The following is a 16,915-nucleotide window of genomic DNA, read 5'->3' as shown; positions in this document are numbered from 1 at the left end:
ATGCCAAGGAATACTCAGTTTTCCAGTAAAAGCACCTTAATTTCTCTTGAGGAACAAGCCCTCTCCAACTCCTGGTCCAGCTGGCACTGTTTGCTAGTATCCTTGGTCCTTAACTAAAGAGATCATCTTTTACTGCATGGATTTCTTTGTGTTTATATTGGTTATTTCCATGCGTGGTTCATGGAAGTACTTAATATCTGATATTAAGTTTTTAAAAAACTCTTTTCAAGACTCTTTAAAAGACTGATTAAAAACTAAACACACAAATGTACTGAAAACCAAATTTTATCATACTGAAGGTTATCAGGTTGCATTGCCAGGTTATTTAGTTTAATACAAATTTGAGAAAAATGTCCTCCCTAGGCATTTACAGGCATTTTTTTTAATGTCGTTGGTTAGGAAAGATAAAGTTCTGCATTAATCTTTAAGAAAATTTTTAATCTGTATATTTGTACTTACTTAAATTAGCTTAAGTTATTCTGTTATAATGCTACATTATTCTAAGTATAAACTCAAACATGCCCTAAGACAAGTAAACATCTCATGGAACATGTTCACAGTGAGCTCTTCTCATTGTATAGTTATAATAAATGCATAGTAACAATTTGAATGGGCATCACATAGGATCATAATAATACACTGTCATTTTAGTTTTTACTAGATTAAGGAGTTGCTTCTCTGACTTTTACATTTCTGGTAGTTATTATAAATATAGCTTTTGTGCATCATATATAACATATACTGTCTATATGTGCATGCATATGTGTATTTGTGTTGTATGTTATGTATATTCCACTGCTAAAGGGCATAAAAACAAAAACTACTGATCTAAATAAACCACTCAATTTAGTAAACTTGTTGCTAAATCTACCGACCACTGCTTCTTTAATACTTTCTACTTTCTGACCTATTTAGTTTTTGATAGTTGTTGACTACCTTCCTTAAAACTCTCTTCCCATGTTTATTTCTACCCCTCAGGGTGTGATAACTCTGCTGCACTTTTTCCTAGGCAGGCCTGGTTTTAACAATAACAGTCACTTTCTGTTGTAAACAGTCACTTTGACCCCTGATGATAGCTGGATGTTTTTAGGGCCGTAAGCTTATGTGCATTGATCTCAAGTTTAATTTTAATTTTATTAATTGGTGAAATCAGAAAAAAAAATGCAAAATAAAACCAAAGGTTGATAATGCTTCAGAGAAACTTATACATGTATCCCTTATGCCACTAAAATGGATAAAGTGGTTGAGATAGCAAACTGATGTTATGCATCAAGAGACCTAAAAATGTTCATGCCTTTTAATCCAGTAATCTTACTTTGTAAGATAAATCCCAAGAAAGAAATTTAGAAAAGAATAATTAAATCTGACCTCAGGATTGTGGTGGATAATATAGCATTCTCCTAGTTCTGTGGGCAAAAATCATTAACAAAAACAAAGTCCTCTTTCTCCCAGATCCATGCAAGTTCATTAAGAAAAAGTAATCTTTTCTGATATTAACAAACAAAACCTTTTTTTTGGATTCATCTTCTGACTTTTTCTTGTTTCTTTTCCTCTTGCCTCATAAATGTAGGTGATGCCGAGCAATCTGCCTTTCACACACATCTCCTCATGATTGGCAATTTTAATTGATCTCATGGTTTCTATTGTTTTTATGTACATCTCTCTGAAATCTAAAATTCTAGTCCTAACCTCTTTCCAGAGCTCCATTTGAGATGCTTTCATTCCATCTGTTCCCTTTTTGGCTCTTGAATGGCCTGTCCTGTGTCTCAACTCTTTATAATATCTAGAAATAAAAATCTATCATATATTTTCCCTCCTAAAAATTATTTTTCATTTGTATTCTGTTAACTCATCTTGAAATCTTTAGCATTAAATTATCCCTCTTTTTTACTCTACCTTCAACATCATCAGCTGTGGAACTTCAGTATCACTCTGGTGTGTCTTTATCCTCTGCATGTGGCTATCCTAGTTTAAAATTGTTTTTTTGTTGTTAAGAATGTTTAGGATAGGTCCTTAATTGATCTCCCTGCATTCTCTCTTCTCTCTACATGAATCTTGTCAGGGAAGTCTTCCTGAAGCACAGATTAGACCATATCACTTTTCAGGTTAAAATCTTCGAAGACTTCTTGTTATGAGGAAAGAGGTTCTTGAACTCCATCATCTAGTCTTCAGTGTCCCCCACTATATAGTTTCAACTAACTTTCCATTTTTTATTTTTCTCTCTCAAGTCATTTTTCTCTTATTCCTTCTTATTGTCATCTGAGCCTTTCATAATTTTTGGCTTCTACCTGACCATTTCCCTGTTTTCATATTTCCAGATTACATCTGTGCTTTAGACGTTGGCTTTCAGATGTGCCTTCCAGCTGGAAGTAATCTTTTTTTTCCTGGGAACTCCCAAAAGCTTTTTCTCTTTGTTACTGTGCTTAGCATCCCTTCCATTGTACCATGGTTATTTATGTACACATTACTAGTAGTTTTTAAGTTCTTTAAAGTTTGTATTCATGTCTTATTCTTCTATTTCCTGTGTATATTATCTGATATGTGGTTCTTAATGGGTATTTATTAAGTAAATAATATGTAAAGAATTGTCTTATTTTGGGGAGGGTGTTTCTTTGTTGAGAAAAAGGAACAAAACTTTGAAGATACTTCATTCATGAATCAAAGACAGAAAAAAACCTTATGTTCCTAAAGGACCTTCAGAAATATTTTTGGAAGTAATAAATAAAGCAAATAAATTTGCTAAAAAGATATATAGATGAGACCTTGGGTCACTAATTCAAACCATTTTCAGTCAGATGAAACCTAATTTTTTTTTTTTTATAGGAGGTTCCAGAAGCTAGCAGAGTTTTTGGTTTTGTTTGTTTATTTGTTTGTTTTTTGCTGTTTTTTTTTTTTTTTAAGTTTATTCAGAGAGAAACAGAGAGAGTGTAAGCAGGGGAGGGGCAAAGAGAGGGGGGGACAGAGGATCCAAAGCGGGCTCTGGGTTGACAGCAGAGAGCCTGATGCAGGGCTTGAACTCACAAACCTGAGTGACCTGATCATGACCTGAGCTGAAACTAAGAGTCAGACGCTTAATAGACTGAGCCACCCAGGTGCCCCAAACCTAATTTTTAAAGTCATTTAAATAGAAGATAGATTTAACAGTATGTTCAGTCATTTAAATAATTATGTATACAAGCAGAAACATTTTTTCTTTAGTACTTTTATAATATGCAGCTCATTTTATGTACTCGGATTTACTTCTTGATAGAATTTTTAAAGGATCTTCTTTCTAGATTCTTAAATGATTATATTCCTCTTCTTGCACTTTTTATTGCTTGATTTATTTATTTATTTATTTATTTAGTCCTTTGTCTTCACAGAACTTACATTTAGAAAATGCTTTGTTTTGCAGGTATCCTGGTCAGATATAGGAGGACTGGAAAATATCAAACTAAAATTGAAACAGGCTGTGGAATGGCCTTTGAAACATCCAGAGTCTTTCATTCGAATGGGTATTCAACCACCTAAAGGAGTTCTTCTGTATGGGCCACCTGGATGCTCTAAAACAATGATTGCAAAGGCTTTAGCCAATGAGAGTGGCCTGAATTTCCTAGCTATAAAGGTAAGGTGTTACATTTTTAGATTGCTATTTTCTTTTCCAGCCCCACTAACACCAATCCTCTGATTCTTGTCCTTAGAAAAATATGAAAAGACATCTTAAGGAGTAGTTGATTTTTTTGTTTTGTTTTGTTTTTGAAGTTGATGGTAATATAATACAGGGAGATGAGCTCTAACTAAATTAGTGCATGTAATCAGCAAAACATGGTGGACAATAGAAGACAACTTTAGTTTTGTTATTATCAGTATCTCTTATATCTATGTGTAATAGAAACCAGTCTTGTTTAAGTTCTACATTTTTTAATTGCATTAATCTCTTTTGCTTAACCAGGACTTAATTATAAATATAGTATTTTCAAAGAATTCAGATACTTTAAATGGTAAAACTAAATTCCTTAAAAATGCTTTTCCAGTCTGGGAATAATTGTACAATGTTTATTTTCTGAAATACACACATACATTATCTGTTCATTGCTCTACGCTATTACTTGGGATAGATAATCTTACTTGACATGTAGTTTTACGTTTACTTTAGGGCCGGATATAATTTTGTTATTAACTTTTATGTAATATCATATATCCAGTTAGGAAATATACATACATAAAACCTAAAATTCTTTAGTAGAATGAACTTTATCACAAAAGTATGTACTTCAGTCTGTTAAATATCAAATTCATTTCGTAAGAAGCACCTGATAAAAGGCTCCGTTTTGATAGTACCAGGGATTTTTTTTCATAACAAAATATGTTTCCTATCTTAGAACATTAAACTCCTTGGCAGTTTCAGAGCATAGAATTTATTTCAGAATAGAGTCAGTTTTTTACTTAAAATTTTTTTGGAAATGTTTAGATATGTTTAGGTTCTTTGCTTTTTAAGAATCAGTGTGTGTACAATCACTACTATTTGCATAGTTTTGATTGTCTTTTTGTGGAAGATATTGGATACTGAAGATACGGGGAGGGAACAATTTTCACTCTCATCAGTGATACTGAATCACAACTACAGTTTTAAAGTTTGCAGGTTTAAATGTTGGAATAATGAGTGATTTTGAAATTTCAGAGACCTCTTGATTTCTCTTTGGTCCCGGTCCTCTTATCTCATGGTAATGAACATGGCCATTTTACTGGCATTTCCTACTTGTTTTACTGTCATCTCCATTTTTCTGTGCCTACCTTGTTGTGTATTCCACAACTGTATATTCGTAATCTTTGAATTTTTTATGTCTACTGGATATCTGAAACTTATTTGATGAGGCCTTCACTCACAGTTATTTACACTTGAATCTCAAAAAGGAGCACATGTATTTTCCTACAAACTAATATCTCATGTGATCTAAGATAACTTTTCCAGATGTTACCAGGACTGCTCTCTGGCCTATCGTAGAATTACTTAGAAATACATTTATTACTGTTTTTAAGTATGAAAACTTTCATGACTTTAGACAGTTTTACTTTTACCTTTTTTTCATTGTGAGAAAATGATAAGATTCTTTGAAAGGTTTATCTTGGACACTGTTCATGTAAAATAACCATGAATATGTTAACTTATTTGAGTTTTTTCATTAAACTCATGTTCATTTTTCTTTCAGGTCACACACACAAATGATAAGTGATGTTAAGAAATTTTCTTATTCAACTGAGTTCATACTTGCTTAGATATAATTATATATCCTACTTACTAATTTTTATTTAACTTTTTTTGTGTGTGTGAGGAAGTGTGTGCATGAGTGGGGGAGGGGCAGAGGGAGAGGGAGACAGAAAATTCTAAGCAGGCTCTATGCCCAGCACAGAGATCATGACCTGAGCCAAAATCAAGAGTCAGACACTCAACTGAGCCACCTAAGCGCCCCTACCATGGATTTTTATTCAATATACAATTTAGTATAATTTGGCAGTATTATTCAGTTTTTGAATCTGGGTGGGGAATATATTTAATGAACAATGAATGTTCATTTTACTATTTTTTAAGTTTTCCTACATGTTTATTAAAAGTTTCCAAAAGAAAAAGTTGGGCACATGAAAAAATTATTTGTTTTTCTTGGCATTTTCATTGGTCTTTTCAACTTGGTCTGATTATTGCTTGTGAGAAGAGTTTAAAGTACCTATATCATATAGCTTATGTATGCAGAAATGAAGTCAAAGAAGTTGGGAATTTATATTCTATTCTTTCTAGTTTCACTTTTCTATGAAGAAAGTTGGCTTTTGGTCACAACATATATTTTTTTTTTCCAAGGGATCTAAGTGTCAAAATTAAATTTGAGCTTTTGGAATAACAAGTCTTACACATTTTGAAAATGATCAGAAAAATGTAGATAGACAATGAAATTTTCTAGCCAATTGGAAAATATGGGTCTCTTACATATATTGAAGGAGAAACTCCCTAACATTTTTTTTATAATTGTAATTACCTTTAATTCCCAAAATATTTTAAAGACTTTAAACATTTCTTTCTCTGAGTTTATGAAAGAACCCTTTAGCTTCCCCTGTGTATCTTTTCTAAACAGTGATTCAAGATGTAAACTCTACTCATAGTTGAGACTTCACCTTGGCTGGTGTGAACTCTTAATATCCTTTGGCATCTGTATGTGTTCTTGTGTAGACTGTAGCACTTGACATGTGCTTAAGTTTAGTTTGTCATCTGGGTCAATTATATCAAAATATTTTCCAGTTGAAATTTCCTCTCTGCTTCTCTTTTGGTTTTGTCTGGAGTGCTATAATAGATTAATTGCCCTTGTGTAGTTGGGCTGCTTTAGTTTATGAAGAACTGTTACTGATCCTGGAAGAAGGGTGGTTAGGCCTCTGACAGGGATTTTCAGCAAGTCCTTTATTAGCTGTTATTGGTGAGTGTAAGAATATAATGAGCTTAGTGTAGGCTTGACTTTTTTGGGGAAATTTTCTTCTGATACTTGTCTCAGGGAGGAATTGTACAAAACACATCTCATTTTCAGGACACTCTGTATTTTATTTAAAGCATGCACAATTCAAAGTACTTAACTATTTTTTATGTAACTTGATCCCCTACTATTCTATTACCAAAGGTACAAAATAATCAGTTTGGTAAGTTCCAAGTTTATCTTTCAGCTTTTACTTTTAAATTATGTGGGCTGGTTTAGAAATCATAGAGTTTTTCTTTTGCAGATACTGTGTGGAAGACTGCATAGATACACCTCTTTTATATACTGAATGCTTTAAGATTAGTTTCTAGGATTACAAATAAGTATAATAATGTTTAAGAAAGTGAAATGCCTTTTCCAAGGTCAGAGTTGTAGTGATGGTACTGAAATTTGATCAGAGGACTTTCGGACTGCAGAGTCTAAGCTCTGACCCACTATATTATACAGCCTTCCATTTTACTTTTTTTTTTTTAATTTAGTGTCTAGTGCTTTTTTCATTAATTACATCATGTTACTGGCAAAGGTAGTTCAGGCAGTTTCTATAGGGTAGGTTCATAGAAGTGTAAAGATGTTTCTGGGACATAGTTCAAAAAAATTTGTTTCTGCAGGACAAAGAAAAATAACATGGCTTTAGAGTAGAAGTTAGTTACATTAATAAGAAAGAGTAATCACTGCCAGAGAAACAGGAACCTGATGAATAAAATAGAAGTTGATAGAGCATGTGACTCTTAATTTTAGGATCGTGAGTTTGAGCCCCACATTAGGCATGGAGCATGCTTAGAAAAAGAAAAAATAAAAGAAGTATATGGAAGGAGACTAGTGGTTGAATAATGTGGAGTTTGAAATTTACATATTACTATATAATTTGTGCTCTTGAAATTGTATTATAATGAAAAGAGCACTAAGCTAGGACTCAGTTTTGTTTGATTCCTAACCTTGCACTTTTTAGTTCTGTAGCCTTAAATAAGTTCTCTTGGTCTCAGTTTTGTTTGTTTTATCTGTATAGGCTCTTTGAGAGGATTAGGATATTAAGAAGTAAGTGAAGAAACTTTGGAGGGCATAACAACTCAATTCCTTATGTGTGGACTATAGATACTTATGACTTCTATATTAAAGGGTTCAATATAGAAAGGGGGTAGGGAAGAGCTACTTGATAGTGGAGACCCCTGACAAATGCTACCTCAGCCAGGTGATTAGTCATGTTGATAGTGTGACAAGAATGGCACTTTATTTCTGTGGTCTTTCTCCCAAACACTCATAATCTGTGTCTGAGAAAAACAGGCAAAACCAAATTGAAAGATGTTCTATAAAATATCTGATCAGTACTCCTGAAACTGTCAAGGCCATCAAAAGTAAGGAAAGTCTGGGAAACTCACAGCAAAGAGGAGCCCAAGGAGACATGATAGCTAAATATAATGTTATGGTGGTTTTCTGGATGAGATCCTAGAGCAGAAACAGGACATTAGATAAAAACTAAGGAAATCTGAATAAACTATGGACTTTAGTGAACTGTTATTGATATATTATTATTAACTGGTTATAACAAATGTACTGTACTATTATATGATATTAATAATAGGGGAAACTAAGTGTGCAGTGGGGGATTATGGGGTGGTGTATATAGGAACTCAGTACTATCTTAATTGTTCTGTAAATCCTAAACTTTACCAGAAAAGGTCTATTAATTAAATAAAGAGTTTTATGGTCAGAATCACAGACACATTACAGACATTTAATGAATATAACTGAAGTTAAAAAGACTGGCTTATAGTTCTATGTACTGCGTTATACAGAAAGAGTGGAATGTATGGAAGGAGAAAAATCATGGGGGAGGTTGCCAGGTCCTAGGGTAAGGGCTTTGGGGGAGACCTTCTTTCCTATTCGTCATCCCCCTGTTCATAGTGATAATGGAAAGTTCCTGGGAAAATAAAGCCCTGAGAGGAAATTGGCTGGGGAATCTGGGTTTGGGACTTCCCTGAGCTTGCCTATTTCACTGCATTTCTCAGTTGAAGCCTATAAAGGAGTATGTTGGTTCTGGCCCCAGACCCACACCCCAACATTATAAAGAATACTTTCTTTGAGTGTTTGGGTTATTTTTTCTTTCACCTTAGATATAGCTTCTAATTTAGAGTCTCACCAGGAGCCATGTCCAGATTCATGCCTTTTGTGGACCCTAACTCTTTATTCTCCTTCTGTAGGTTTATTTGGGCTCATCTAGATTCTGATACCTTTTGAGATTCTATTTAATTTCCTTTAGGTTTTTTTTTTTTTTTTTTAACTTTAATAATTCCTTCAGCTTTTCTCCAAGTAGTGTTCTTATATGCCCCATATGCTTAAATTGGCAGTTATTTGCATCATTATTAAATAAAGATATATACTTAATTTTATCACTGTTTGAATGGCTATTAGGGAGTGACTAATAGTAATCAAGTGTTAGGACAAATAGAATAATGTGCTATTGTCAGTATCGCAAAATTATGTAGAAGTTAGATTGGATTTACTTAAATATGGCATTATTTGTACACTAAGCTGAGATGTTAAAGTTGAAGCATCATATGTTAAACTGAATCTTAATAAATTTTGGGCTTATATCAGTCAATAAAACCACTATGTAAAAGAAGATGTCTTGATGCGAAAATATTGTATAACATTTGGCTAAAAGCAAAAAATTACAATAATATGAACTATAATAACAAAACTTTTAGCATTTTGAATCTAAGAAGACTTAGATTTAAAAAAGAGAAGAATACTCTCAGACTTCTAAGAAGTTTACTTCATAATAGAAAATTTTATTATTGGGTTGGTTTAATTTTTTATTCATGGATTCCGGCTGAGAGAAATTAGTCATGTTTTCCTCCTTTTAATTCTCTTTTGAATGAAATTTAATTGAAGTTGAAATATTATAATTTTGTGTCTATAATATTTTAAAAATTATTTGTAAATGTTTTCCACACATAGTTGTGTAATTCAGATTATTAAGTGGTATAATTCAGATGATTATAATTCTGTGTGTTCTGTGTTTCTGTACATGTACAGATGTAAACAAAGATGCAGTAGATGGGCTCTTTGCTGTCTGTCTACTCATAATTTAGTGAAATAGACATTTGACTAAACATGTGATATAATGAAATGGGTAATATTTAGAATCTTGATGATTAATCATATGTGAGAAATGAGAAAGAAAGAGAGAAGTCAAAGGTGATTAAAATTTTTACTTTAAGTGACTAACAGATGGAAATATCCTAGCTTCAAAAAGTTAGCAATGAGGAAGAGAAGCAGATTAGAGGTGGGAGAGCAGATACCAGACTGGGATTTAGCCATGTGGACTTTGAAATGCCGTTAGAACAATATGGCACATATGTCCAAAAGGCCTTTGTAAATATGGGTGTGTAACTCAAGAGAAAGGTCATTTCCAGAGATGGAAGCATGCAAGGTGAAGCCAGTGTTTGCAATTCTGTGTTTAGTAAAGGAGATGGAGAATGACTAGAGTGGTCAACAGTCATATAAAGGGTTTTTGTGGGCATGTATATACATTCACACTTTATAGCCAGCTGAATTGTAGTCAGCATGGTGCCGCTGTGTAAATTCTGAAATGTGTCATTTTTGTTTCCTGAATGAATAAATTGTGGGGAAGGTTTGTGTTATATTTTTTTGAGAGGAACAGCTTGAATTCTGTTCCCTTGTCTGCTAGCCCCTCTCCCTTTTTAGGGTTTTTACTTGCCCAAGGCATTTCTTGCCTAGTACTTGATGCCTGTTTTCAAACCCTTTGAAGTGCTTTCCCGAAATGGCCTTCTGTATGTGCTGATGCTGTACTTTTTATTAATTTTCAAGATCCTTTACTCTTATTACATATATGTAATTCTATCTCATGTGAGTTTAGGTTTTTATGAGCATATTCCATAACATTTAACCATAGTTAACACTTAGGTTAACTTGCCTTCCCTAGACATTTTAGAACTTATAAAAGCTTGGTTTGAATTGTAATAGCCAAAAGCAACAGGCAAGTGTCAGACACATTTAAAAAGCCCTTGGGAAGACTGTAAAAAACCCAGTACTGATTAAAGGGGCAAAATTGCAAGAGCATGAAGTATAAATATTATATTCGAGTTTGTGACTTGATATGGTATAAAATCATGAAACAGTAAAAGATAAGTCAGATTTAGTTTTCACTGGATTAATAGCATAGCTGGACAAATATCTTTACATGTATTTATGTTATATTTGTTTAGTAAACTTGAGCACTTGAAATCTTAATCATGGAAACATGAAAAATAACACTACTCCAAAATAAGACTATTTATGGTACTTTTTTATTTTTGGTAGTTTTTCTTGATCACCCTTGTGAGTGAAGCAAATTGTCTAGGCAGGTGAAATGTGGCAGCACTAACAAAGCACAGTTATTTGGTAAGTAAAATTGAAAAAGAAATTACCGTATCTAGTCCCATCAACCCTATCTATTTTATGCATTTATGTATTACGTATTTTAAAGAGTTACAAAAAAACTTACGAGCAAATGTGGGACTCATTGACCATGCTATACATCTCTAACCCTTATATGTTGATGTAAATGTTCTCTTGTTTATAATGGATATCAATAAAATTCTTATTTTCAAATAACCCATGTTAGCAGCTATTTATTGAGAATTAACACTTTGCACTTGCTGCTTGTTCTGCTCTCACAGATACCTTTGAATCTGAATTGCTGGTACCACGTAAAATCTTAAGGGCATGTTTCCTTTTTTAAAAATGTTTTATTTTTAAAAGGGCTTGGAGGTGCACCTGGGTGGCTCAGTCGGTTGAGCATCTGACTTCAGCTCAGGTCATGATTTCACGGTTCGTGGTTAGTTTGTGTGTGTGTGTGTGTGTGTGTGTGTGTGTGTGTGTGTGTGTGTGTTGTTGTTGTTGTTGTTGTTGTTTTTAATGACTTAAAATTATTTGCTTCCCGGTTCCTGGTCTCAGAGTCAGGTCTGGGCCTCAGGGACGTAAATCTTGATGCTGTCTGCACTCTCTGTGGCTGAGTTCTGCCACACGGAAGCTGCCCGCTTGGCTTGCCAGGAGTCTCTTGCGGGCCTCCTGACGCTGCTTGTCCCCGACATCGGAGGTCTTGTCGTGGCTCACTGCCAGCTTGGATTTAGCTGGCTTCTTTGGAACTGGAGGGGGTGTTTTCTTCTCTTCCTTCCTCTTCTTGGGCTCTTGAGCTGATAGTTTGGAACCTGGAGCCTGCTTCAGATTCTGTGTCTCCCTCTCTCTCTCTTTGTCCCCCACTTGTGGTCGGTCTCTCTCTCTCTCTCTCTCTCTCTCTCAAAAATAAATAAATAAACATTTAAAAAAATAAAAGGGCTTGGAGAAAATAGAGGACATTATAGTTTTTAGAAAGAATGGTCTGGGAACCAAAATCCTGCATTTTTATTATCATTTCTTCCATTTAACTTTTTCTAGGGCTTTTGACATATCCTTCTTTGTGCTTTGTTTTCCTTTGGTTTTCAGTGAGGTAAGTTAGACTAAATGACTCTTAAAGCCCTTCCACTAACAACATTCTGAGTAGTTCTCACAATGCTTATATTCCAATCTGTGGCTTATCCTTTGTTCTTGTTGGTTGCTAAACTTTTAGGGCATTTTCTCTAATTGTCAGGTGTAATTGTTAAGAGACTTGTACACCAGTTCTGCTGTTTATTAAGCTGTGTAACTGTGCAGATTACTTAAACTTTATATATTTTTTTCTGTAGAGTTCTACTAATAAGAGTATTTACCTCAGAGGACTCCTGTAAGCATTGGGGGATAATACATATCAAGCATTTAGCAAGATTTCATGAAATTAGTTAACAGTAGTTGCTACTTTCTTCTGATTTTAAGATATGGATATATATTTGGCTTCAAATGGAAAAAAAACGTATAGCGTCATAGCTTATGATTCCTTAAGTTTTCTGTTAGAATAAAATGTATATGTCTTTGAAACGGAATTTAATCTTTTGCAACTCTTTGTACCAGAATATAGTAATTTTTGGCAGTTTGAGCTTTAAGCTCAAACTTTATAGAATTCTAGACCTATGTGACATATCAGTGCAGCTACTGGGTTGCATTTTACAGGCCAGTTATCTAGGTATGATTCATCAGTGTGTTATTCTATGCAAAATCATATGTTCTGTAGGGGCCCTCAGAAGTCATTTTTATTACTGCTATGACTTTATAATGCTTGAATTATTCCAACTCATTTTCTTTACAGTACAAAATTCTTAGGTTATACTTTCAAATCTGGTTGTTGTTGTTTCCTCTTTTGTTTTGTAGAAAAAAAAACATATTGTTTCTTATTCATAGGTTTCCTGTAGCTTACCTCTATGTAGTAGGGTAATGCCCCTTTACTGATTGAGGTCAAATGCCGTATGTTCACATTTTCAACATAATATCAAGTCTGTTTGCCTGTACATCAGATATTTAAAACATTAATCTTTCCATTATCAGTAGCTGGATATTGATATTGTATTCTTAGAGATCATAATCTTATACTTTTCAAACCTGAAGTTCAGGTCATCCTTTTTAGAACCATAATCTGTGGAAAACATTAATCATTTTTTCAGATTCTCTAGCTGCTTTCCTTCAGTTAAACCAGATAATTAGAAAGCAGCATATATGCAGTGTATATATTGCCTGAATTTAAAGATACATCTTCACTGGATGACTATCTTATTTCATGCCCTTGACTTTTATGGAGAGTTGCTGTAAGAACAATAAGAATAATGCAGACATGATAATCATTACATTAAAAACAACAGTGACACCAGCAATTTCCTTTCTGATTCTTATCATGCCACACTTGCCTAATTAGTTACCCTAAATGAAGTAACATTCTGCATAAAAATTTCTCACCCTTTCCTCACTCTATCCCCTCTAAATCCCCTCTCCAAAAAAGATCCATTTTCCTAATTATCTGAAGGATACAGGAGTGCTGATTCATAGGCACATAGGTACCCCAGTGTTTATAGCAGCACTGTCAACAATAGGCAAATAATGGAAAGAGCCCAAATGTCCAACACCTGATAAATGGATTAAGAAGATGTGGTATTTATATACAATGGAATACTACTTGGCAATGAAGAAGAATGAAATCTTTGCCATTTGCAGCAATGTGGATAGAACTGGAGGGTATTATGCTAAGTGAAATAAGTCAGAGAAAGACAGGTCTCAAATCATATGTTTTCATTCATATGTAGAATTTGAGAAATCTAACAGAAGACCATTGGGGAAGGGAAGGAATAATAACATAAAAACAGAAAGGGAGACAAAGCCTAAGAGACTCTTAAATACAGAGAACAAACTGAGGGTTGATGGCAGTCAGGGATTGGGGGGGATGGGGAAGATGGGAGATGGGCATTGAGGAGGGGACTTGTTGGGATGAGCACCAGTTGTTGTATGTAAGTGATGAATCATGGGAATCTACTTCCAAAGCCAAAACTACACTGTATATACACTGTATGTTTGCTAATTTGACAATAAATTATTAAAATAAAAAAATAAAAATCTGCCCCCCAAAATAAATAAAGTTTGTTTTATTGAGTGGGCCCTGGTTCTTGTTTTATTGTTCACTTTCTCAACTCCTTGTCCACAGTCTCCTTTGGGTAAAAGTATAATTTATCATATTGCAAATGAATAGCACTTGCTTTATTTGTTTGACTTTGTATATTATGAAAGGGCAGACATTGTTTTGCACTGAAGTGCAGGACTAAAAATGATCGTGTGAGGTGAAACCAGGCAAAAATGATCAATGGAGAATATTACAACTGTTAAAAGACCTTTAAAAATTTGGCAAAACATTAAGAACTTTCTTACTCTTGGTTGTAAATGTATAAGGTAGTGCATTTTGGCTGTATAACAACAGCTTTCTTGCTGGTCTCCCTTCTTCCAAAGTGTCTTAGTCTAGCCATTCATTTATACTTAAAAAGAAATTTTTTTTTAAATATTTATTCTTGAGAGAGAGACAGACAGAGACAGAGTATGAGTGTGGGAGGGTCAGAGAGAGAGGGAGACACAGAATCTGAAGCAGGCTCCAGGCTCTGAGGTTTTTTTTTTGTTTTTTTTTTTTAAACCTAAAGTAGTATCTTTATTTTTTTTTCCAATATATGAAATTTATTGTCAAATTGGTTTCCATACAACACCCAGTGCTCATCCCAAAAGGTGCCCTCTTCAATACCCATCCCCTACCCTCCCCCCCCTCCCACCCCCCTTCAACCCTCAGTTTGTTCTCAGTTTTTAACAGTCTCTTATGCTTTGGCTCTCTCCCACTCTAACCTCTTTTTTTTTTTTTTTTTTCCTTCCCCTCCCCCATGGGTTTCTGTTAAGTTTCTCAGGATCCACATAAGAGTGAAACCGTATGGTATCTGTCTTTCTCTGTATGGCTTATTTCACTTAGCATCACACTCTCCAGTTCCATCCACGTTGCTACAAAAGGCCATATTTCATTCTTTCTCATTGCCACGTAGTATTCCACTGTGTATATAAACCACAATTTCTTTATCCATTCATCAGTTGATGGACATTTAGGCTCTTTCCATAATTTGGCTATTGTCGAGAGTGCTGCTATAAACATTGGGGTAAAAGTGCCCCTATGCATCAGTACTCCTGTATCCCTTGGGTAAATTCCTAGCAGTGCTACTGTTGGGTCATAGGGTAGGTCTATTTTTAATTTTCTGAGGAACCTCCACACTGCTTTCAGGCTCTGAGTTGTAAGCACAAAGCCTGACGCGGGTCTCGAACTCACAAACTGTGAGATCATGACCTGAGCCGAAGTCGGATGCCTAACTGACTGAGCCACCCAGGCACCCCCCACCTTTTTAAAAAAAATTTTGTTTTCATTCATTTATACTTTTATAGTCCCACTTTATGAGGACACTGCAGTTCATTTACCCATTTTTTAAATTGAAGTATAGTTGGCATGCAATGGAGCCAACTAATCTTCGACAAAGCAGGAAAGAGTGACGGAAGAAAGATGGTCTCTTTAGCAAATGGTGCTGAGAGAATTGGACAGCAACATGCAGAAGAGTGAAACTGGACCTCTTTCTTACACAGTACACAAAAATAAATTCAAAAGGGATGAAAGACCTAATTGTGAGACAGGAAACCATCAGAATCCTACAGGAGAAAACAGGCAGCAACCTCTTTTACCTCAGCTGTAGCAACTTCTTACTTGACATGTCTTTGAACGCAAGGGAAATAAAAACTATTGGGACTTCATCAAGGTAAAAAGCTTCTGCACAGCAAAGGAAACAATCAACAAAACTAAAAGGGAACCTATGGAATGGGAGAAGATATTTGCAAATGACATCCGATAAAGAGTTAGTATCCAAAATCTATAAAGAATTTACCAAACACAACACCCAAAAAACAAACAGTCCAGTGAAGAAATGGGCAGAAGACATAAATAGACACTTTTCCAAAGAAGACATCCAGATGGCAAACAGACACAGGAAAAGATGCTCAACATCGCTCATCATCAGGGAAATACAAATCAAAACCACACTGAGATACCATCTCACACTGGTCAGAGTGGCCAAAATGAACAAATCAGGAGACTATAGATGCTGGGGAGGATGTGGAGAAACGGGAACCCTCTTGCACTGTTGTTGGGAACGCAAATTGGTGCAGCCACTCTGGAAAACAGTATGGAGGTTCCTCAAAAAATTAAAAATAGACCTACCCTATGACCCAGCAGTAGCACTGTTAGCAATTTACCCAAGGGATACAGGAGTACTGATGCATAGGGGCACTTGTACCCCAATGTTTATAGCAGCACTCTCAACAATAGCCAAATTATGGAAAGAGCCTAAATGTCCATCAACTGATGAATGGATAAAGAAATTGTGGTTTATATACACAATGGAGTACTACGTGGCAATAAGAGACTCTTAAATACAGAGAACAAACAGGGTTGATTGGGGTGGGGAAAATAGGTGATGGGAATTGAGGAGAGCACCTGTTGGGATGAGCACTGCATGTTGTATGTAAGTGATGAATCACTGGAATCTACTACTGAAGCTAAGACTATATGTTAGCTAATGTGAGAATAATAATAATAAAAAAAATTGGCATGCAATGTTATACTAATTTCAAGTAAGTATACAGCATATTGTTTCAACAATTCTATACATTACTCATTGCTCATCATAAGTGTAGTTACCATCTGTCATACATTATTATAATATCGACTATTCCCTATGCTGTGCTTTTTATCTCCATGACTTATTTATTTTATAACTGGAAGTTTATACCTCTTTATCTGTTTCACCCATTTTTATATTAATGAATTTCAGGTTTAGAGGTTTTTTTTGGCTGCAAAAAGTGCTTCTGTAATATTCTTGTATATGTCTCCTTGGGTATATGTACAAGGGTTTCTCTGGTGTATATATACATAGAGGTTATTGTTATTGAGC

The 16,915-nt window shown here is 34.6% G+C and overlaps 1 protein-coding gene across 8 annotated transcripts in view; it reads left to right on the top strand.

Annotated features, from left to right (window-relative positions):
* The window catches only part of SPATA5 (spermatogenesis associated 5), a 364,152-nt gene that overhangs the window by 68,441 nt on the left and 278,796 nt on the right, over window positions 1–16,915 (top strand). For all 8 annotated transcript variants that reach the window (XR_006216792.1, XM_007087586.3, XM_042983951.1 and 5 more), the window contains exon 11: window positions 3,395–3,604. Coding sequence is in view for 7 of the 8 variants with exons in the window: in XM_007087586.3 (XP_007087648.2) it covers window positions 3,395–3,604 (210 nt within the window). In the remaining variant the exon portion in view is untranslated. The remainder of the gene's footprint in view (window positions 1–3,394; window positions 3,605–16,915) is intronic.

The sequence above is a fragment of the Panthera tigris genome, chromosome B1 (genome assembly GCF_018350195.1).
Source record: "Panthera tigris isolate Pti1 chromosome B1, P.tigris_Pti1_mat1.1, whole genome shotgun sequence".
NCBI classification, from domain to species: domain Eukaryota; kingdom Metazoa; phylum Chordata; class Mammalia; order Carnivora; family Felidae; genus Panthera; species Panthera tigris.
This window is presented reverse-complemented; position numbering and strand designations above follow the sequence as displayed.